The 21,981-nt window shown below is 43.8% G+C and overlaps 2 protein-coding genes across 2 annotated transcripts in view; one reads left to right on the plus strand and one right to left on the minus strand.

Moving 5' to 3' along the window:
* The window catches only part of LOC309361216 (rab9 effector protein with kelch motifs-like), a gene marked incomplete at its 5' end in the record, with an annotated part of 32,817 nt that extends 21,440 nt beyond the window's left edge, over window positions 1-11,377 (plus strand). The window contains 3 exon segments of the mRNA XM_081896147.1: window positions 9,344-9,413; window positions 9,415-9,491; window positions 11,153-11,377. Of these exon segments, the coding sequence (XP_081752273.1) occupies window positions 9,344-9,413; window positions 9,415-9,491; window positions 11,153-11,364 (359 nt within the window). The 3' untranslated portion in view covers window positions 11,365-11,377.
* A 2,329-nt stretch (window positions 11,378-13,706) lies between these two features.
* Window positions 13,707-20,047, minus strand: LOC309361137 (endoplasmic reticulum chaperone BiP). The gene is made up of 8 exons (XM_081896093.1): window positions 19,916-20,047; window positions 18,115-18,346; window positions 17,409-17,546; window positions 16,728-16,840; window positions 16,248-16,638; window positions 15,214-15,451; window positions 14,866-15,033; window positions 13,707-14,581 (listed from the first exon to the last, which is right to left on the minus strand). Exons 1-8 carry the CDS (start codon window positions 20,029-20,031, stop codon window positions 14,016-14,018), a joined length of 1,962 nt encoding a protein of 653 aa, XP_081752219.1. The 5' UTR covers window positions 20,032-20,047; the 3' UTR covers window positions 13,707-14,015.
* Window positions 20,048-21,981: the final 1,934 nt, after the last annotated feature.

Here is a 21,981-nt window from a genome sequence, read left to right on the forward strand (position 1 = left end):
TACAAGAAACTCATGTGGCAAAGAAACATAAAAAAGTTTTGATTAACAGAAGATTAGGAAACGAGTTCATATCCTCTGATAAAAACAAGAAGAGAGGAGTCGTAATATATGTGAGGAACAAAATTGATGCTCAACAAATTTTCAAAGCTGAAGAAGGAAGAATCATCACGGTCCAGATCAAATGGCAAGGCAAAAAAATAATAATTGTCGGGATCTATGCACCAAATGGAAACAAGGCTGATTTCTTTAGAAATTTGGAAGAAAAGCTGTTCGAATACATGGACCAAAAGATAATAATACTGGGGGACATGAACGGTGTGGTGTCACTGGAAATGGACAGATTAAGAGCAGCAGGGACTAGCAAAGAAGGGAAACTCCCAAAGACATTTTTCTCAATGATAAAAAGCTGCAATCTAATTGATATTTGGAGATTGAGACACCCACTGGAAAAACAATTTACATTTTATTCAGATCCGAACCAGTCAATGTCGAGAATTGATCAAATATGGGTCTCAAACGAGTTAACTCCAAGAATCAGGCAACTAGAAATTCAACCAAGAGTAATCTGAGATCATAGTCCAATAAAATTTGAACTACAAGGATACGAAGAGAGAACGTTTAGATGGAGAGTGAACGATTACCTCCTAGATGATCAAAAAATTGTGGAGAAAGCCCAAAAGTCTCTGATGGACTATTTTACAAATAATTATAATAAAGGCACGAAAATCAATACTGTTTGGGATGCCAGCAAAGCGGTTATGAGAGGATTCTTTATTCAGCAGAATTCAATCAAAAATAAAAACAGAGAAAAAGGAAAGAAGGAAATCTTAAGACAAATAATGGATAATGAACAAAAACTGGTTAAAAAAACGAATAATGAGAAAGCAAAACAGAATATAAAGGTTCTGCAAACACAATTTGCGATGATAATCAATAAAGAGGTTGAATGGAATATAAAAAGAATGAGACAAAGGAACTTCGAATCGGCTAACAAATCAGGCAAATGGCTGGCATGGCAAATAAAAAATAGAAAAGAACAGAATACAATCAACAAAATCATTGTGGAGGGAGAAGAAATAGATAGCCCAAAAGGTATCAGAAAAGGTTTCTTGGACTTTTACAGACATTTATATAAAAGAACAGAGAAGAACAATATGAGGAAAATAGAAAGATACTTAAAAGAAAAAATGGTGCAGAAGATCCCGACAGAAAAAAGAGATAGGCTGAACGCCCCAATTGAAATGGATGAAATAAAAGAGATCATAAAAGAACTTTAAAAAGGGAACGCTCCAGGACCAGATGGATTTACAGCAAGATATTACAAAGAGATGAAACACATCCTGTCGTTACCTTTGAAAGAAGTTATGGACAATATTCTTAAGGAAAGAGAAATTCCGGAAACATGGAAGGAAGCATTTATTACATTTATCCCGAAACAAGATTCGGTGTGATGGCCTGGGAATCCGATTCAGAGGCTGAACCGGAGGAATCCCAGCCTGCACAGGAGTCCCCGCCTCCAGGGCCGGCTGAACTGGGGCAGGGCCTTGATTCTGAAGTGCCTGCACCTGTGCCGGATCCTCAGGAGCAGGCACCAGGTGAGTCCACTCTGGCTCCAGAGGTGGTTGAGGACTCAGTGCCTACAGGTGAGTCTCCCCCTGGGCCCAGTAACCCTTCGGCCTCTCCTGAACTGCAGAGGCTCAGGGCAGAGAGGCGAAGGGAACTGGTTTCTCCCAGGAGGAGTGCTCGCCCTAAGGCCAGGGGAGGCGGGGCTCCTGGGGGCCGGGACCGCCCCTGGCCTCAGAGAAGATAAAGGCCAGTCAGCCCGGTCCCAGGTTGCGGGAGCAACGTCATTGTTGAGTACCTGTTCCTGCCCGGACCCAGACCTGACCCTCCAGTGTTCCTGTCCCCGCCCGGCTTCCGGCTTCAGACCTCGCCCCGCTCCTTGTTAACTGTTTCCAGGCTAGTGACCCAGGACCGGACTTTGACTACGCCAACGGTAACCTTCCCCCTGTTATTGTAAAGCACCAAAGCTGCTGCAAGCAAAGGCTCTAGCAGCTAAGGCAGCTGCTTGTGGCTGGAAAGCCAAACAGGATGTTTGTGACTGTTGCCATGGAAACAAAGGGGCAGTCCATTCTGTACTGAGCACCGGATGTTAGCTCAGTGTGTGTGTCATATGACCCATACTGGAAGTACATGGGCGGAGTTTCTTCTAACTGCTGTTGAGTGCAGACATGTTTTCTCTGTACTGATATGAAAGACAGGAATAAAAGATGTAAATAGATTTCTGTCTGCTTCTTTCCCCTCCCTGGGGGACACCAAAGGGGAGAGAGGATGAACGGTGTGTTCCTCTCACACATCTGAGAAGAATCGCCGAGACCTAGCTGCTTATCAGCAGTGTAGCAGCGGGGAGGTCGCCAAGGAATATCTGCCGGTGCCTGCGCTGAGGCACATCCCTCTGACCTGGCAGATTTCCAACGGTGGCAGCAGAGGATGGTCCTGTACAACAGTGGTAGCAGTTGCCGGTTGCTGGTTTCTTCGATCCATGGGAGTCTGCAACAAAGAGTGGCAGAGCTGCTGTTTTCATCTGCTCCATGGAAGCCTGAAGTGAGAAAGCTGATTTTCTACAGCCAGAAGCTGACCAGAAGAAGCTGACAGCCAAGCCTCAGGAGCCCAAGGTATGAGATTTTCGGGCTTAGAAGTGTGAACGCAGATTGAGTTATTCTCTGGTTCACGGGGAGCAGAGTTTGAGAAAAACAGCTCCAACTGCATTCCAGACATTCTTGTGGTTTGCTGTCCAAGGGAAGGAATGCACTGTTGCTAAGCAACGCCCTTCAGAGAAGGCTGTGCATAAAAGAGGAGAAGTGAAAGTTACAATGGAATGTTTTGGCTACAGAGTCTAAAGAGCTCTTGGACTTTGCAACGCAGCCAGTGTCAGAGCTGCCAGGTGCACAAGAGTGTAAACAAACCAGCTTTTGGATTTTAGAGGCTTGTGTTTGAGAGTTAATGCAAGGACTCAAAATGGATGCTAAGAAAGGGGGAGCGCTGCCTAACCCACCCCTTTTGACCAATGACAATTATGCATCCTGGTCCATTAAGATGAAGGCCCTGTTGCAGAATCAGAGACTGTTTGAGGTGATTGAAAACCCCATTCCTGCAGCACCAACACGTGCTTGGGAGTCACAGGATGTGAAGGCCAGAACGGCTATAATTCTGTGTGTGTCAGACTCGCAGCTTATCCATATTCAGGATTTAGAGCACGCGAAAGATGTTTGGGACACGCTGAGAAGGACACATCAGAGAGATGCAGGTTCTTCAGCGTTGCGGTATTTTGAGAAGCTGACCAATTTAAGGCTTGCGCCTGATGGAGCGTGACCTGAAGGGAGCAACAGTGGCGCAGCTTGTGAAGAAGTGTGCCGGACCCGTTGATAAAGGGCTAATTGGCGATCGTAAAGCAATTAGAAGGTCACGCATCAATCAAGCAATATTCCACACAGACTTGCTGCCCTGGAGGTCAAGGACAGGGGGAGACAAGAACGGAGTTCTAACACCCCCACTGCTGTTGCTACTGGAGAAAATGCTGTAGCGTTAAACGTTGTCCGGTGTTACAATTGTGGCCAGACTGGGCATCTTCAGCGGTACTGCAAGAAGCCGCGTCAGCACAAAGGAGCCAAGGGAAGCTCCACAAAGTCTGAGGCGTCAGGCAAAAGTCATACCATCCCAAAGGCAAAGACTGCAAAGGCTTTGATGTCGCTAAAAGCCACACCAGAAGCGGGGAATTTCTTTGTCATAGACACTGGAGCCACGGTTCACATGACAGGACGCAGGGAGCTATTTTCGTCGTTTAAGAAGCAAAGCTTCGCTGTACAACAAGCCAACGGTCAAGAGCTGGAAGCCACCGGGATTGGAACTGTGTATCTTAAAAGTCTGAACTTGACTATAAACGTTTATTTGGTTCCAGAATTGAAGTACAATCTGCTCAGCGCTTCGCAGATTGCCAAGAAGGGACTAAAACTGTCCGATGATGATGAGAACTGCGAGATCTACAAAGATGGAGAGTTGTATCTTTCTGCCAAAGAGAAAGATGGACTGTATTTGTTGACTTTTGATCAAAGTGATTACATGGAATGTAATTCTTGTGATTCTAACGTGATCTCTTTTGCAGGTCTGACCAAGGAGAACACCAAGAAGGTGACCTCAAGGGTCGACAGAGCATTTCAGCGGGTGTATGCTGATGTGATTGGTCCTCTAGCACCATCTAGAGGCAATGCAAAATATTACCTTGTGTGTGTGGATTCTTTCACAAATTATGTATGGATTTATGTTTTGCAGAAACCAAAAGAAGCCTTAGAAAGGTTTAAAGAGTTTCGTGACAAGGTTAAAAATATGCATGATGCTAATATTGCTTGTCTTTGTACAGATGAGATGCCACTATTTCTTTCACAGGATTTCCAGAGGTTCCTGAAGAAGAAAGGGATAAGACACAAAGTTGCTAGCTCCGAAGAAGCTTGGAAAAGATGTGTTTGTGTTACGGTGAACAAAGAATTGCAAAAGGGAATGCATGCGCAATTGCTAAGTTCACATCTGCCAAATGAGTACTGGGCTGAATCGCTAATGTCATTCACTTATACGTGGTTGAGAAAGGTTTCAAAAGAGTTGGGATGTTCTCCTTTTGAGAAACTGTTCCATAGAAAACCTTCAGTTGCCCATTTCAAGGTTTTTGGGTCTCAAGTGAGAACAGAAACTCCAGGTGGGGTAAAGAATGCCAAAGACATTTTTGTGGGTTATGAAAAGGGTCTCTACAGAGTAATTTTGTCTGAATCTGGTCAGGTGATTCTCACAAAATTTCTAGAGAGTGCTCCTGAACAGGAGAGAGTGATTGTTCACACATTTCCCACTGGAGATGATGATGATTCTGATGATGATGATGATGAGTTTGATCTTATTGAGTTCAGTAGTACTGATGATGACAGCGATAGCTCAGACAGCTCAGTTGTCACAGTCATTGAGAGGAAATCTCACATAATGACAAGACCCTCAGAAGAGGAGGATGAACCACTGATTAAACTTAGTACTGGTTCTCCAGAGAGTTTAAAGGCTGAACCAGAAAGCAGAGAAGAGCAGCAACTCTTACGTAGGTCTGAGAGAGCAACGAAGGGTGTACCACCAAAGAGGTATTCAAAGGAGTTTGCAAACCTAGCTATTGCATGTGTTGCTGTTGTAAACGACAAAGGACAAATTGAAGCTGTGTCTAAGTCAGAGACAAAGGCACAACAGGGAGTTGTTAACCAAGGTAATGCAGAAGCACTCATTCCTTGGAAGTCACACAACCAGAGAGGTACATTGGTAAGACCAGTGGCGGGTAGTTCCAAGGGTGGAACTGAAACAACAGGGGAATGTTATAGGTATAACAACTGTTTGTTTTCTTCTCTGGATGACGCTTTGCTCGCAGCACGCATTGATACTTTAGGGGGAGTATGTTATTGTAAAGCACCAAAGCTGCTGCAAGCAAAGGCTCTAGCAGCTAAGGCAGCTGCTTGTGGCTGGAAAGCCAAACAGGATGTTTGTGACTGTTGCCATGGAAACAAAGGGGCAGTCCATTCTGTACTGAGCACCGGATGTTAGCTCAGTGTGTGTGTCATATGACCCATACTGGAAGTACATGGGCGGAGTTTCTTCTAACTGCTGTTGAGTGCAGACATGTTTTCTCTGTACTGATATGAAAGACAGGAATAAAAGATGTAAATAGATTTCTGTCTGCTTCTTTCCCCTCCCTGGGGGACACCAAAGGGGAGAGAGGATGAACGATGTGTTCCTCTCACACATCTGAGAAGAATCGCCGAGACCTAGCTGCTTATCAGCAGTGTAGCAGCGGGGAGGTCGCCAAGGAATATCTGCCGGTGCCTGCGCTGAGGCACATCCCTCTGACCTGGCAGATTTCCAACACCCCCCCCCCCCGGGGCCAGCACATTCTGACTTAACACAAGTAAAAAACTATAGGCCTATTTCACTACTTAATACAGACTATAAAATTTTCACAAGTATTTTAGCAAAAAGGATATAAAAAAAATGCAAGAAATCATACATAAGGATCAAGCGGGTTTCCTACCTGGCAGACAGATGAGAGACAATGTAAGGAATATAATTAATATTTTGGAATATCTGACTACCAGAAATGAGAAACAAGCTATGTTAATATTTGTGGATGCAGAAAAGGCCTTCGACAATATATCTTGGGACTTTATGTTAAAAAGTTTAGAATATATGGAGGTGGGGAAGGAATTTCTCAATGGAATAAAAGCAATCTATACTGAGCAGAAAGCTAAATTAATTGTAAACAATATGATCACGGAGGAAATAGGGATATCTAAAGGTACGCGACAGGGGTGTCCACTTTCGCCATTGTTATTCATCATGGTACTGGAGGTCTTTCTAAAATCACTAAGAGAAAATGAGGCAATAAAAGGGGTCGCAGTAGGCCGGAATGAATATAAGGTGAAAGCCTTTGCCGATGACCTGGTCATAACGGTGGAAGAGCCTTTGGAAAGTATGAAAAATATACTTATGGAGGTAGAGAGATTTGGCCAAGTGGCAGGATTTATATTGAATAAGAAAAAGACTAAAATAATTGTTAAGAATATGGATCTAGATAAGATAGAAAATATACAGCAACAAGTCGGTATAGAGGTGGTGAAAAAGGTGAAATATTTAGGTATTTGGATAACCCCCAAGAATATAGATTTATATCAGAACAATTACATACCAGTGTGGAATGGGATAAAGAAAGATCTGGAAGTGTGGGGACGAATGAAATTGTCATTTTGGGGAAGGATTTCAACGATAAAGATACAGATAGGTAGCCGTGTTGGTCTGCCATAGTCAAAACAAAAAAAATTCCTTCCAGTAGCACCTTAAAGACCAACTAAGTTAGTTCTTGGTATGAGCTTTCGTGTGCATGCACACTTCTTCAGATACACTGATACACTGAAGTGTATCTGAAGAAGTGTGCATGCACACGAAAGCTCATACCAAGAACTAACTTAGTTGGTCTTTAAGGGGCTACTGGAAGGAATTTTTTTTGTTTTAACGATAAAGATGAGCGTGTTGCCAAAATTATTATTCCTGCACCAAACGATTCCAATAATCAAGGGGACCGGGGTCTTTAAAGAATGGCAAAGAGTGATTTCAAGGTATATCTGGCAGGGTAAGAAGCCAAGAATTCAATTTAAGTTACTAACTGATGCAAAAGAAAGAGGAGGCTTCGCCTTGCCAGACTTGAAATTGTACTATGAAGCCTCATGTCTTTGTTGGTTAAAGGAATGGATAAAATTAGAAAATACAGAGTTGTTAGATTTGGAAGGATTTGATAATAGATTTGGATGGCACGCGTATTTATGGGCTGGAAAGAAGAAAATCCATAAATGTTTTGAAAACCACATTTTCCGAGGATCGTTAATAGAAATATGGGAGAGGTACAAAAACCTACTTGAAGCAAAAACTCCACACTGGTTGTCTCCGTTAGAGGTTATGACTGTTAAAAAAATTAATATGAGAAAGAATTGGATTACATATGGAAATTTGATTACTAAAGAAGGGGGGAAATGGAAAATGAAACCTTATGAAGAAGTCAAAACAAAAAAAATTCCTTCCAGTAGCACCTTAAAGACCAACTAAGTTAGTTCTTGGTATGAGCTTTGTGTGCATGCACACTTCTTCAGATACACACTTCTTCAGATTTGGTATCTGAAGAAGTGTGCATGCACACGAAAGCTCATACCAAGAACTTAGTTGGTCTTTAAGGTGCTACTGGAAGGAATTTTTTTTGTTTTGACTATGGCAGACCAACACGGCTACCTATCTGTAACTGGAACTTATGAAGAAGTGAAAGAGTTTGTGTATGATTGGTTACATTATTTCCAAATAAATGAAATGTTTAAAAAAGATTTTAAAGAATATGGATATGCAGAGAAGGATTCTAAATTCCAAACAGAAATAACAAATAATGAATATAAAATCCTATCTAAAATGTATAAGATATTGTTGGAATGGCATACAAAGGATGAAGAAGTTAAATCAGTTATGATAAAATGGGCCAGAGATATTGGTCATAATATACAATTTAACAATTGGATAAAACTATGGAATGAAAGTATTAAATTTACTGCATGTACTGCATTAAAGGAAAATGTTATGAAAATGATATATAGATGGTATATTACACCAGTAAAACTTGCAAAAATGTACAAAACATGTAAGTAGTGTTGGAAATGTAAAGAAAAAAGATGGTACATTTTATCATATGTGGTGGGAATGTAAGAAAGTGAAAAGCTTCTGGGAGTTGATATATAATGAGTTGAAAAAAAATGTTGAAATATACATTTGTCAAGAAACCAGAGGCTTTTCTCTTAGGAATTGTTGGTAATGAAATAAATAGAAAGAACCACAAAGTTTTCCAATATGCAGTAACAGCGGCAAGAATATTACTGGCCCAGAAATGGAAACAAGAACAAATACCAACGTTGGAGGAATGGAGAATGAAGCTGATGGACTATGCAGAACTTGATAAACTGACTGGGAAGATTAGATATCTACGAGATCAAAAGTTCATCGAGGACTGGGGAAAATTAGCAGAATACTGGGAATGTATAAGTGATAATGGAATAACGTTAGTGGCATTTAGAGAAGCTCTGTAACAGCAAAAGAAATATTGTAAAAAAGCAAAATAGAAGAGGGGGGTAGGTATAAAGGCAATATCAAAATTTGGAAATGTGTATTTAAAGAAATTAGAATTTGGATGATTGGCAGAGAAGCCGAAGGAAGTAAAAAACCGAAAAGTTTAATAGAAATTGTAATGTGTTATGAATGTATGGAAAATTAATAAAAATTAAAAATTTTTTAAAAAGGAAGACGGGGAATCAGATTCCCACTCAGATCTCACTGGGTGACCTTAGGTTAGGCACAATCTCTCAGTCTAACCTACTGTGCAGGGTTGTGTGGATACAAGGGAGGAAAGGGGAGGATAACCATGTATGCTGCCATAAGTTCCTTTATGGAAAGGAAGACATTAATGAGAAAAATAAATTCTAAATTCCATTCAGCCTTCTTTGATTCCTCTTTTTCAGACATTTCCCATCTGTTTAAGCCACCCCCCCCCAATAATCTTTGCTGTCATTACAGCTAGAATCTTAACTTTGACGTAACTGTCCCAAACTCTTTTACCAAATTCATTTTCCTGTTGCAGAATCACTGAATGTACAAGCAGCCCTGCTATGTGTGTTTCAAGCTCAGTTTGCTTAAGCTTTGCACCTGATGAGCACTGATGTGGATTGATTTAATGTGCTTGCAGCTGAAATGAGGTGGGAGACCCTGTTGGCTACTGGATCTGTACCAGCAGGGCGGGCAGCCCACTCAGCAGCTGTTTCATGGCCATTTGTATATATTTGGTGGAATGGACCCAACAGGAGCACTGGACACAATGTGTAAATATCACATAAGTGGGTGTTTCTTATGATGTCGTCTTTGGTTAGCTTCCATTGGGAACATTATGCTGGGGAATCCTCTTTGCGTATGTGCCATCGCCAGCAATTTTGAGATGGCAGCCCCAGCCATGTAACCTCCCCACAACCTTGACTTATCTGAAGCTAGTAGTGGCTGAAGCTGATGGGAGCTGTAATCCAAAACAAAGTGCTTATGTGGCCTCTGATTATGTAGTGTGACTCCCCCCGCCCCCCAGGATTATAAACACTGTCACCACATACTAAAGGGAGTGGGAGTAGTAGATCAGAGGTAGAGCTCATCTGTTGCATGAAAAAGGTCCCAGGATCAGTCCCTTGAGTCTGCAGTTTTTAACAAGATGGAGAGGGAGGAGCATCAGGGAACAGGTGATACTGAAACAGATCTTTTTGCAACCCTGGGAAGTTGTGGTCAATTCAGAGTAGGCACACTTGGGCTACGTGTGCAAAAAGATTGATATGGAATAACGCAGCTTCAAGTTTATCAAGAGCATCTATAGCTCAGTGAAAGAGCAGGTGTTTTACATGCAGAAAAGTCCCAGGTTTAATCCCAAATATTATCCAGTTAAAAGGATCTTTTGCAGCAGGTGATAGGAATGCTGTCCAGAGTTGTAAAGACTGCAAAGAGAATAATTGGGTGCACTCTTCCCACCTTGGGTCAAATCTATGCTTCCAGGTGCCATAAAAAAGCTGCAGAGATAGTGCAGGATAGTGCACACCCCGGAAATGATCTCTTTCAGCTTCTGCCTTCTGGAAGAAGGTACAGGGTCATAAAGACTAGGACTAGCCGCCTGAGAAACAGTTTCTATCCAAATGCAGTGTAAGGAGTCTCTATGGGAGTATATTGTATTTAAAAATGGGGTATCAGAGTTTTTAGGGGGCTAACCAGGCTGGGATAGCTGGCTTGTTGGTTTTAAATGTCTTATGTAGATTTTTTCAATTTCGTTGTTCTGTATGAGACAATGACAATAAAGATTATCGTATCGAAAGGGTATTCTCTCTCTCCTCTCTCACTAGCAGAAACCTTGAGGAGCTGCTTTCAGTCAGTATTAGGCAGCAGTGGGCTAGGTCAGGAATAATAGTACGTAATTTATTTTTACCCAACCCATCTGAACTTGTGGCTCTGCAATATGTAGCTGAATCCCCACCCTTGGCCATGCTGGTTGGAGCTGTTTGAAGTTAGGAATCCAACAGCATCTGGCAGGCCACGAGTTTCTTACTCCTGGTCTAGATGGGAATAGTTTAAAAGGTGCCCAAGAGCCGCTCAGTGTTTCAGTGTTCCACAACACCCACAAGAACCCTTCTGGTCTAAATACTCCCACGTACTGTTCTCAGTCAGGAGCCTGCAAGCAGGAATTGTGCGCAACTGCAGTCTCCCCTTTTTTATTCCCAACAACTGGTTTGCTATATCCTCCATGAATCTATCTTTGCTGCTTTTAAAACCATACAAGCTGTCAGCAGTCACTGTTCCCATGTATGTCACTTAAAATGTTAAGAGGGAAAAGAGATCCCCAGTATTTCCACTCCCTGTAGAAGCTTCAGGTCTAATTTTCCAAGATTGACAAATAGTGGTTTTAATTGAAAAGAAGCTGCTGCAACCCCCCTTTTTTTGCATAGTTTTCTATTATTTTTTTTAACTGCAGAAAATGGACATTGGACAAAGCTGGAGTTTAAAACTCCTGTGCCTTCTGCTCGTCTGGACCAGTCTATGTGTGTTGTTCCATGGAAAGTGTCTTCCAATGAGGACAGCAACGGGAAGGAAGCAGCTGGAGGCTCTAATGGAGACAATCTATCTCAAGGCTGCCCAGATGAACACTTATGCTTAGTGTTTGGTGGAATGGATATTAAAGGGTAAATCTACAAAGACAGTACTGTAACTCTTCTTAAGTAAAATGTTTTAACTAAATGTAGCTGTTTAATAATCTATATCTGCCACCCTCCATGTAATGCAAGACAATCCACATTTTGTGCCGGAAGACTACAAATGAAGTGTGTGTGCATATTTCTGCCTCTTTAAAGTTTCAGTGTGTCCAATGGCTGGGAAAGGAAGGGAAGTGTTTAATAAAATACCAGTGAGTTGGCCTCCTTTAATGTAATCATTTCCTTAAATCAAATTTGGGTGGTTGACTGCTTCGTAGTACCATGGAAGTAAAATAAGACCCTCAGAAAATGAAATGTGTAGTTTCTACAGGTACTGAACCCCAAATGGTGCTCTCCTGCCAACAATGGGATGAATCAGGATGTGTTAGATGAAGCTAATAAGAATTAGTGCTGGAGGGTTCAGGATTGGACAATTTCCCATATAACAGTTTTACTGCACTGAAACAGTACAGATAGGAAAGTACCATTAACTCCTAAAGGCACACAGCTTTTGCCAACAATGGGCAGCAGATTGTAATTAAAACAGGTTATTGGCCAAGTGGTTTCATCGCATTAGCTTATGTTGACAAAAGAGCCAGACAGCTTGAATACTAAATAAGCAACACATCATGGGTCTGTTAGTTATGGTTAACTAAAATAGTAGATGGGCTGCTTCTTGTGTGATCAAGCAAACAAACTGCAGAGTTGAGCAGCTGATAAAGTTAGGGATTAAGTTATCCAAAATCATCTCCCTTGTGTGCTTGATCCAGCCCTTAGCTTCTCTCTTGTATATTTCTGGGCCTGAAATTATTCAGAGATCCAGCTTGAGGTATTCTGACCAGGCACAATAATGCATACTTACTCTGAGCTCATTTACACATTTCTCATCTAGAAACAAAACATGTAAACATTAAGGACCACTAGATGACCCTGAGGGTATCTGTCAGGGGTTCAGGGAGAGAAGAGCAGATGAGGGAGGAGACAGAGAGCGAGGGGGAAGAATCCCAGAGCGACGAGGAAGAGGATGACAATGACCAAAGGTCGTCCATGAGTCTGTCCAGTGAGTCGGAGGATTCCCAAAAGGAAGCCCCCCTGGTCAGGCCAAGGGGAGCCAAAGGGGGAAGCAGTCAAGAGCAGGGGAGCGAAGGGAGAACCCCCAGTGGGAGGTGGAGATCGGGGCCGGCTTCTCCGCCGGAACGGAGTGAAGGGGGTGGAGTTACCAGTGTGTCAGAGGGAGCAGAACAGGAAGCAGAGAGGGGAAGGAGATCGGGGCAAGACGTCCTGCCGGAAGGGGCGGAGAGTAGTACCGGGAGCAGTGTAGCGGTCGAGAGGAAGGTCAGAAGCAATGTACGCGCGCCAAGTTCAAATGTGGAGGCGCGCGGAAGTGAGGGAAGCCCTGGGGAGGAGCCTGGTCCCAAAGCGCGAAGGAGGGGGGAACAGGCGTCAGAGGATTCAGCCTCTGGGGAGTCCCGGCGGGAGGGAACCCAGGGGGGCAGAAAGACCCTGCGGAAAAGGAAGGAGAGGAAGAGGTGGTCCAGCACAAGCCTCTTAAACTGGTGCAGGGGCGGTACTGATTCAGAGGGTACTTCAGCGGTCTAAGCGTAACAGACGTAGAGCCACGGAGCTAGGATGTAAAGCCAACAATGTTCTTCAATAAAGACTTTTGTATATAAACTGGATTGGACTTTGGTCTCTCGTGAGCTGGGACCTCGGGTGGCTCTGACAGTATCTTTCAATTGTACAATTCTGATTCTAATGTTACAGTGGCTTGTCAAGTCATCGCCCAATGGCCTGCTACCACCTAGCAGACATAGGTAAAGGTAAAGGGACCCCTGACCATTAGGTCCAGTCGTGACCGACTCTGGGGTTGTGGCACTCACCTCGCTTTATTGGCCGAGGGAGCTGGCGTACAGCTTCCGGGCCATGTGGCTAGCATGACTAAGCCGCTTCTGGCGAAGCAGAGCAGTGCACGGAAACGCCGTTTACCTTCCCGCCAGAGCGATACCTATTTATCTACTTGCACTTTGACGTGCTTTTGAACTGCTAGGTTGGCAGGAGCAGGGACCGAGCAACGGGAGCTCACCCCGTCGCAGGGATTTGAACCGCCGACCTTCTGATCAGCAAGTCCTAGGCTCTGTGGTTTAACCCACAGCGCCTCCCGCATCTCCCTAGCAGACATGCATGGGAATAATTCGTTATACAATTGTATTCTGCTCTGAGGAAGGTAGTTTCTGAGGGGGTCAGACCAAGAAACATGCAGACAAAACCATAGCTCTGGTCCTGGTGTGTTCTTAGTTCCTATAAGCATTTGTGTTACAAAGATCAAATAGACCCAGATTCAGTGTAAGTAACAAATTTATTGTTGTCACTTGGAGGGTAGAAAAGTTCTCCACATAACACACACAACCCAACTTGTTAAATAGAATGGTTTCAATACTTCACCCGCTCCCCTTGTCAGGTTGCCCACCCCCCTGCTGGACATTTATCAACTGCTAATGAAAAGCAGTATACAGCCACTTTTGGGCTAGCATTTCCAACTCCACTCAATGTGAAGATTCTGGTCACATTCCAAATCTAGAGTTCAAATAGTTTAAACAAAAGTTCAAAGTCCAATATTTACAGCACCAACATCTAGGAAACTGAGGTCTACAATTCATCCTTATCTCCTCCTGCTGCTTCTTCCTCGGTAGGGGGTGGGCCTGCACTACCATACAACCTGCCGACAATTGGTTGCACCACCTCTTCCAGTTCCTTCTTTTGGGCTTTGAATTCCTCGATATCACTATCTTGGTGATTCTCTAGCCACTCAATCTTTTCCTCTACAGCCTTCTCTATTGTTTCTTTGTCTTCAGATGACAACTTGCCACCAAGCTTCTCCTTATCTCCAATCTGGTTTTTCAGTGAGTAGGCATAACTTTCCAGCTCATTCCTAGCATCGATGCGCTCTTTCAGCTTTTGGTCTTCCTCAGCAAACTTCTCTGCATCATTGACCATCCTCTCAATTTCTTCTGGAGTAAGACGATTCTGGTCATTGGTGATAGTGATCTTATTTTTGTTGCCTGTGCCCTTGTCCTCAGCCGTAACACGAAGGATTCCATTCACATCTATTTCAAAGGTAACTTCAATCTGAGGGACGCCACGGGGCGCAGGAGGGATTCCAGTCAGATCAAAAGTTCCCAAGAGATGATTGTCCTTTGTAAGAGGACGTTCTCCTACCGGGGGGGGGGGGGGGGGGGGAATTTCATTTCACATGAAATCACTCAGATTATACTCTGGTAATCATGCAAGTACAAGGTTATTTTTTAAAAGGCATCTCACTTGTGTTTCTATTAATAATCAACAGCTAGTGATACTCAAAGCATGTTAAGGAACCTCACAAATGTGGAAACATGCATTGCAAAATTAAGCCGTGTTGGATTCACCTTTTACTCTTAATGCCCAGAAGACAAAATACTCTAAAAGTTTCCAAGCCAAATAATGTTGGTCGGCCACTTACCTTCATAAACCTTAATTGTCACAGTTGGCTGGTTATCTGAAGCTGTGGAGAAGACCTGTGATTTCTTGGTGGGGACAACAGTGTTCCTTGGGATAAGTTTGGTCATTACTCCACCAACAGTCTCAATGCCCAAGGTCAGAGGACACACGTCAAGCAGCACCAGATCCCCTAAGAATGAAAAGGAGGTTTTAAGTGATGGAGCATCACCATAATTTATCTAGCTGTAGTGACAAACTTGACAGCCAGCAAAGACCATTCCAAACAGTTATGAGGCTGACTGGAAGCTTTTCACCTGTACAGGCTACTCTGCCCAACACCTCATGCAGCATTTAAGTCACTCAGACTTACCAGTATCTTGATCCCCAGAGAGTACGCCAGCCTGCACAGCAGCACCATAAGCTACAGCTTCATCAGGGTTGATTCCACGAGAGGGTTCCTTGCCATTGAAAAATTCTTTCACAAGCTGCTGTATCTTGGGGATGCGAGTAGAACCACCAACAAGCACAATTTCATCAATGTCAGACTTCTTTAGGTCTGCATCCTCTAGGACTTTCTGGACAGGTTTCATGGTGGAACGGAAGAGATCCTACGAGCAGAATTTAAAATCCCTTAATTGATGTGGAAAGGCAATCACAGAACAAGGCCACAAGATGATACAGTCACCAAATTATCAGATACATCCTGCCCCCAAGATGCCCATGTGTGATGCTATTTGAGATCAGATGGGCCTACTCGTAACATCTCATTTGTCTTTAACAGGAGAATCCACAAAGATCAGTCATTGCTATCTTTTAGAGGACAAGCAATTTTGACTCAAGCCATTAGGGAACCAATTTATTCTCTGCTGTTGGTGCAGTTTGACCAGCATAGTGTCTTGGGAGTGGGATAACATTTCACACAGGAGGGCACCACTTTATTTTCCCCATGACACGCATGTACTACATGTTACTATAATTGGCCCAGTATACCTGAAGGAGCGTCTCCACCCCCATCATTCTGCCCGGACGCTGAGGTCCAGCACCGAGGGCCTTCTGGCAGTTCCCTCATTGTGAGAAGCCAAGCTACAGGGAACCAGGCAGAGGGTTTTCTCGGTAGTGGCACCCACCCTGTGGGACACCCTCCCATCAGATGTCAAAGAGATAAACAACTGCCTAACATTTAGAAGACATCTAAACTTCCCTGTTCAGGGAAGTTTTTAATGTACGACATTTGAATGTATTTTTAATCTTTGTTGGAAGCCGCCCAGAGTGGCTGGGGAAACCCAGCCAGATGGGCGGGGTACAAATAATAAAATTATATTATTATTATTACTTCTCTCCCACTTTTATGTTTTGTGTACAGCAATTACTGCAATTGCCCATTTTAAAATTCAAGATACCTACCATGTTCAGTTCTTCAAATTTTGCTCTTGTCAAGGTTTCAGAGAAGTCTTCTGCTTCAAAGAAAGATTCAATCTCAATTCTAGATTGGTGTTGAGAAGAAAGCGCTCTTTTGGCTTTTTCAACTTCTCGACGAAGCTTCTGAACAGCTCTGTTGTCCTTCCGAACATCCTTTCCAGTTTTCTTCTTGTAGAGCTTGATGAAATGTTCCATTACACGCTGGTCAAAGTCTTCCCCACCCAGGTGAGTGTCTCCATTGGTTGCCACAACTTCAAAGACACCATTATCAATTGTGAGGAGGGAGACATCAAAAGTTCCACCACCCAAGTCAAAGACAAGGATGTTCTTCTCGCCCTCCCTCTTGTCTAGGCCATAAGCAATAGCAGCAGCAGTCCTGTAAGAGCAACTCGTTAGTTTGGTAAATGTGAGAAAAGCACACATAAATCCCAAATACTGGCAGAAGACTATTAAAACCCTACTTACGGCTCATTGATTATTCTCATGACATTCAGCCCTGCAATAGTACCAGCATCCTTTGTAGCCTGACGCTGGGCATCGTTGAAGTAAGCTGGCACAGTGACAACAGCATGGGTGACCTGGAGAATGAGAATAATTTGGATTGCTGTTTCCAAATTAACATCTAATACAGTTTTTTGGGGGGAGGGGGAGGGAGCCCGATTGTCTAGAATGCATCTTTCAAGACTACGTAGAGTGGATTGCCTGTTGCCCTCTAGATGCTGCTGGGCTCTCATCAGCCCCATCCAGCATTGTCAACTGTCAGGGATATTGTAAATTGGAATTCAAACAGATCCAGAAGGTTACAGATTGGCTGCCTCAGCTTGGAGAACAGTTCTACCACCCGCATCCATTTTATGTCCCAGGGAACCCAGAAGGCATGGACTCCTCATGTACAAGCAGCCAGGCCTGTTGGAGGCATTAAAGCTCAGTGGTAGAACACTTAAACTGCATGCAGAATAGTACATGTTCAATCCAGTTTAGAATTATCTCTAGATCAGAAAGGCATCTGAGACCTGCTGCTAACTAGAGTAAGCAGTAAAGGATTAGACCAACCACTGGCCAGTCTCCATACATGGTAGATTCACAAAGGCTCCCCTCAGTGCCTATTCTTTTTGCTTGTGTGCTTCAGCTGAAACAACATCTTACCTTCTTTCCCAAGTAGGCCTCAGCAGTCTCCTTCATTTTAGTCAGAACCATTGCTGAAATTTCTTCTGGGGCAAAGGTCTTCATTTGGCCACCTCCAATATCAACCTGAATATGAGGCTTGGACTTCTTTTCAATGACCTGTAAAGACAGGTACAAGTGGACATGTTAAAAACCAAAAGCACCACATCTACAATATTAATCTCATGGTGGACTTAAAGAGGTTCCACTGAGGATGCGGCAGGACCAAACAACCTGCCCATCAGGTTGCCAAATGCAGAATAACCCATGTTTTCATGCTGGTATCTTGAGCAGAGTGAAAGCAGAGCCATAAGTTGTGTGGACTGGAAAAACACTTCATACATAGCTTAGTAACCTAGTGTCTCTAGGAAAGTGCTAGGGCTAGGGACAGGCTGGGTTCAAATTTCACACCAAAAGGTGTTCAATGTACTTTATATATACAGTGGTACCTCAGGTTAAGTACTTAAATCATTCCTGAGGTCTGTACTTAACCTGAAGCACCACTTTAGCTAATGGAGTCTCCTGCTGCCGCCAGAGCACGATTTCTGTTCTCATCCTGAAGCAAAGTTCTTAACCTGAAGCACTATTTCTGGGTTAGCAGAGTCTGTAACCTGAAGTGTATGTAACCTGAAGAGTATGTAACCCAAGGTACCACTGTACCATAACATAAAAGGCACAAAATGAGTACCTTGAAAGGTAGGTATTTTATATCCTGCTGCACAGAAGGATCATTCCATGTTCTACCAATGAGGCGCTTGGCATCAAATACAGTATTCTCAGGGTTTGAAGTCAGCTGGTTCTTTGCTGCATCACCTATAAGACGTTCCCCCTCTGGTGTGAAGGCCACATAGGAGGGTGTGATTCTGTTACCCTGGTCATTAGCAATTATCTCCACACGCCCGTTCTTGAAAACACCAACACTGTAAAAGAGAATGGAAGTTACTTTTTAAAATATATGTATTATTTAAAGGCTTCTTTAAATAGTAAAAGCAAAACTAAAGAAATGCCATGGTCAGATCACTTCCTGGTGAAACTGGACTTCTCCGCGACCCTTCCCCTCTGCAGGGAGGTGGGACCGATTTGGATGGTCTGCCCCCACCACTTAATAGATCAAAATGGTTTCCAGAGAGTGGTAGGGGATGCTTTATCCCATGCTGATGACCTTTCAGCCGATTCCCTGGTGGCCCGCTGGAATGTGGCGTTAACCAGGGCTATCAACTGGCAGATGCAGAAAACAGCAGCAGGAGGCTCTTTAAGGCGGTTCACAATTTAGCAGAACCACCTGCTACATAAGGGACCAGTACGGGCCACATGATCTCCTGCAATGATTTTGCAAAGTTTTTTGCAGATAAAGTTGCTCAGATTCGGGAAGAGGTAGACTCACAGCTGTCCATGGAGGTGCAGGTCAATTCTGTGTCCAGGGCAACTGTCTACCAGCTCCATCTGGTACACAGGCTGAGACCCTACCTGCCCGCAGACTGTCTCGCCAGAGTGGTGCATGCTCTAGTTATCTCTCGCTTGGACTACTGCAATGTGCTCTACGTGGGGCTACTTTTGAAGGTGACCCGGAAACTACAACTAATCTAGAATGTGGCAGCTAGACTGGTGACTGGGAGCGGCCAAGACCACATAACACCGACCTTGAAAGACCTACATTGGCTCCAATTACATTTCCGAGCACAATTCAAAGTGTTGGTGCTGACCTTTAAACATCTAAATGGCCTCGGCCCAGTATACCTGAAGGAGCGTCTCCACCCCCATCGTTCTGCCCGGACGCTGAAGTCTAGCGCCAAGGGCCTTCTGGCGGTTCCCTCGCTGCAAGAAGCCAAGTTACAGGGAACCAGGCATAGGGCCTTCTCGGTAGTGGCACTTGCCCTGTGAAACGCTTGCCCACCAGATGTCAAAGAGAAAAACAATTACCAGACTTTTAGAAGACATCTGAAGGCAGCCCTGTTTAGGGAAGCTTTTAATGTTTAATAGATTATTGTATTTTAATATTCTGTTGGAAGCCGCTCATTATTATATTATTATTATTCTGGGTGGTTCACAAAATATAATACACCTAAAATACAGTACATTAATATGCATTAACACAACCAAGGAAAAATGACCACCACCAACAAAAACAGAATTGACACAAAACCAACAGCAAACAGGAGAAAATCAAGCACATCAAGCAAAAAATCTGATCCCTATGATGAGGTGCAGCAAGCAAGCTAGTTGTATCCTCTGTGCAGCCTAATACTAATGTTTCTGGCCAGTACTCAAGCTTTTAGTTCTAAGACTACACTAAAACAAAATAGTTTGAGTTGAATAGATATTGTATTATTACTCCCTTGACTTGTACCAAGAGCATTAAAATAGTAACACAGTACAATTCGTTTGCATACACTAGTGCAGAATCTTGGCCATATTTTGGTGCAGTGGCCATAAGCTATTCAAGACACCCAGAAGCCAGTCAATCAAATAGGCACCCTTCTTTTACTTACCAGGAATATGTGGTTCCCAGATCAATGCCAACCACAGTCCCCACATCCTCCTTTTTGTCGTCATCAGCAGCAAATACACTGCCAATGAGCAACAGGCAGACAAGGGCATACTTCATTCTGCCCTTGTACCAAATATTCACAATCAGAGAGAAAAAACCCCTGTAATAAGTAAAATCAACCATCAGTGGCAATACTATGAGCAAAAAGACAATACCATGATGCCCGTTTAACGGAAATGGGGGCAGATTTACAGAGTAAGTATTACTGGACCCACACATCCTTAGCAAAGGCTGGGAGGGCCAATCAGGACTAGAGGCTACCAAGACCCACAGCCTGCAAACATGCATGCAGCTAAAAGAAAACACCCCACCCCAAATCCTATACAAAGGAGGCCCAGGAAACTTTTCAATTCAAGGAAAAGGCAGCAAAGGGGTTAAGAAAATATGTAGCTCTCCTGATACTTAAACATGAATGTGAACCCACACACACTGCTAAATTCTACAGGCATCCATTGAGAAAAATAATGTGGAAAGGCAGTATGTAAAAGCTGCAAAACCTAACATCAAAAAAAGGCCGCCAACCTCTTTAGTTCAGACAACCCCAACATTAAAGGCAAAGAGTAAGTATGTAATCCAGTGCCAGAGATAGGCTGCTCCCCCTCCCATTTTTTTGGTATATGGATCAGTTACAGATAGGTAGCCGTGTTGGTCTGCCATAGTCAAAACAAAAAAAATTCCTTCCAGTAGCACCTTAAAGACCAACTAAGTTAGTTCTTGGTATGAGCTTTCCAAGAACTAACTTAGTTGGTCTTTAAGGTGCTACTGGAAGGAATTTTTTCTTGTTTTGGTATATGGAGTCACTGTAAAACGAGTAGCCTCAAATCAAATAATTAACGTTGTTCACTGCAACCACAGCTGTTTTGCCTTCACCATTCTCATAAGGTGAAGTGGGAGAAGGGAGTAGTTGCTGTCCCCATCACCAGAAACCCAGCTATTACCATTTACCCCAAACCGGTAAAGGTTATCAATATACAAAACCAACACCATATAGAAACATCTAGCAAGTTCTGCTTTTTGCAAAAAAAATCCCCTCTCCCAGGTAAGGAACAAGGGGGAACGAAAAAGAATACCCCACACAAACATCTGTTCCTATTCTGCGATATAAACCCCTTTTATTCATGCATGCATACCAAATACTGCAATCACTGCAATCGCCACCCAACCACCACCACCAAGGGAGAATATGGATCTGGCAGGAAATGCGAATAAAAATGGCGCGCGCTTTGGACCGAGAGCCGCAATAGGATTTTTCTCAATGGGAACCTGGGTAAATGAGAACGAAGTGGCATTTTGAGGGCAAGGGGGACCCCGCAAGGCCCGATAGATTTGGAGAAGCCGCCCTCCCCTTCTCGTTAGGCCCCGGCCCCCGCCTCTTCCTCCGCTCAAGCACTAGGCCACCCCAAGCCTTACCTGTATTAGGTAACAGGACCTCGCGGTCACCTCACGCACTATCCGACAAACGCAACAATCCGAATTGTGATTTTCTCATTCAAAGCTCACCGGTTTGGCCCATATGTCCCCCTCGGCTCTTATATACCTTCCCGTGGCCTTGCGTGCACTATTGGCCCATTTTCTCTCGTTGGAGCCTCCCGATTGGTCGCTTGCCACTGAGCTGGCCGGAGCCGATAGGTCCGCTCCATCCCTGGTGTTAGGTCCTGTCGCGCACCGCTCCGTCGGCCTTGGTTGTGTCGCTTTCCTTCCCCTCCCCTTCTCTTTCCTCTCGGCCGTCCTCGAGCCTCATTGGGCCGTCCTACCGGTGTCGCGGTCCAATCAAGGGCTGCTGCATGAGCCAAGCGGAACGAGCTCATTAGCTGGAAATGGGCGTCGTGTTGAAAAATGTATAGGCAGGGAGTGTTGGCACTTTCTGAAAGTTTCTATGGTTACGAGGCCTAGCTGCCTGTTATAGGCGGTGGCAGAAGAAGGAATAGGTTGCTGTGACTATGGCTGCCACAATGTCTCCGTAGGCAGTACTGAAAGCTGCTTTGCAACCTCCAGAAAACAAAGCAA

Source organism: Podarcis melisellensis, assembly GCF_964234715.1.
Source record: "Podarcis melisellensis genome assembly, chromosome: W".
Lineage (NCBI taxonomy): Eukaryota > Metazoa > Chordata > Lepidosauria > Squamata > Lacertidae > Podarcis > Podarcis melisellensis.

Coding starts and splice junctions, on each gene's coding strand:
- LOC309361137 (XM_081896093.1), bottom strand. CDS start 20,031: ATGAAGTATGCCCTTGTCTGCCTGTTGCTCATTGGCAGTGTATTTGCT. Junction 17,547..18,114: donor TAAAATACCTACCTTTCAAG/GTACTCATTTTG, acceptor CTGTCTTTACAG/GTCATTGAAAAGAAGTCCAA. Junction 16,639..16,727: donor ATGAGAATAATCAATGAGCC/GTAAGTAGGGTT, acceptor TTGCTCTTACAG/GACTGCTGCTGCTATTGCTT.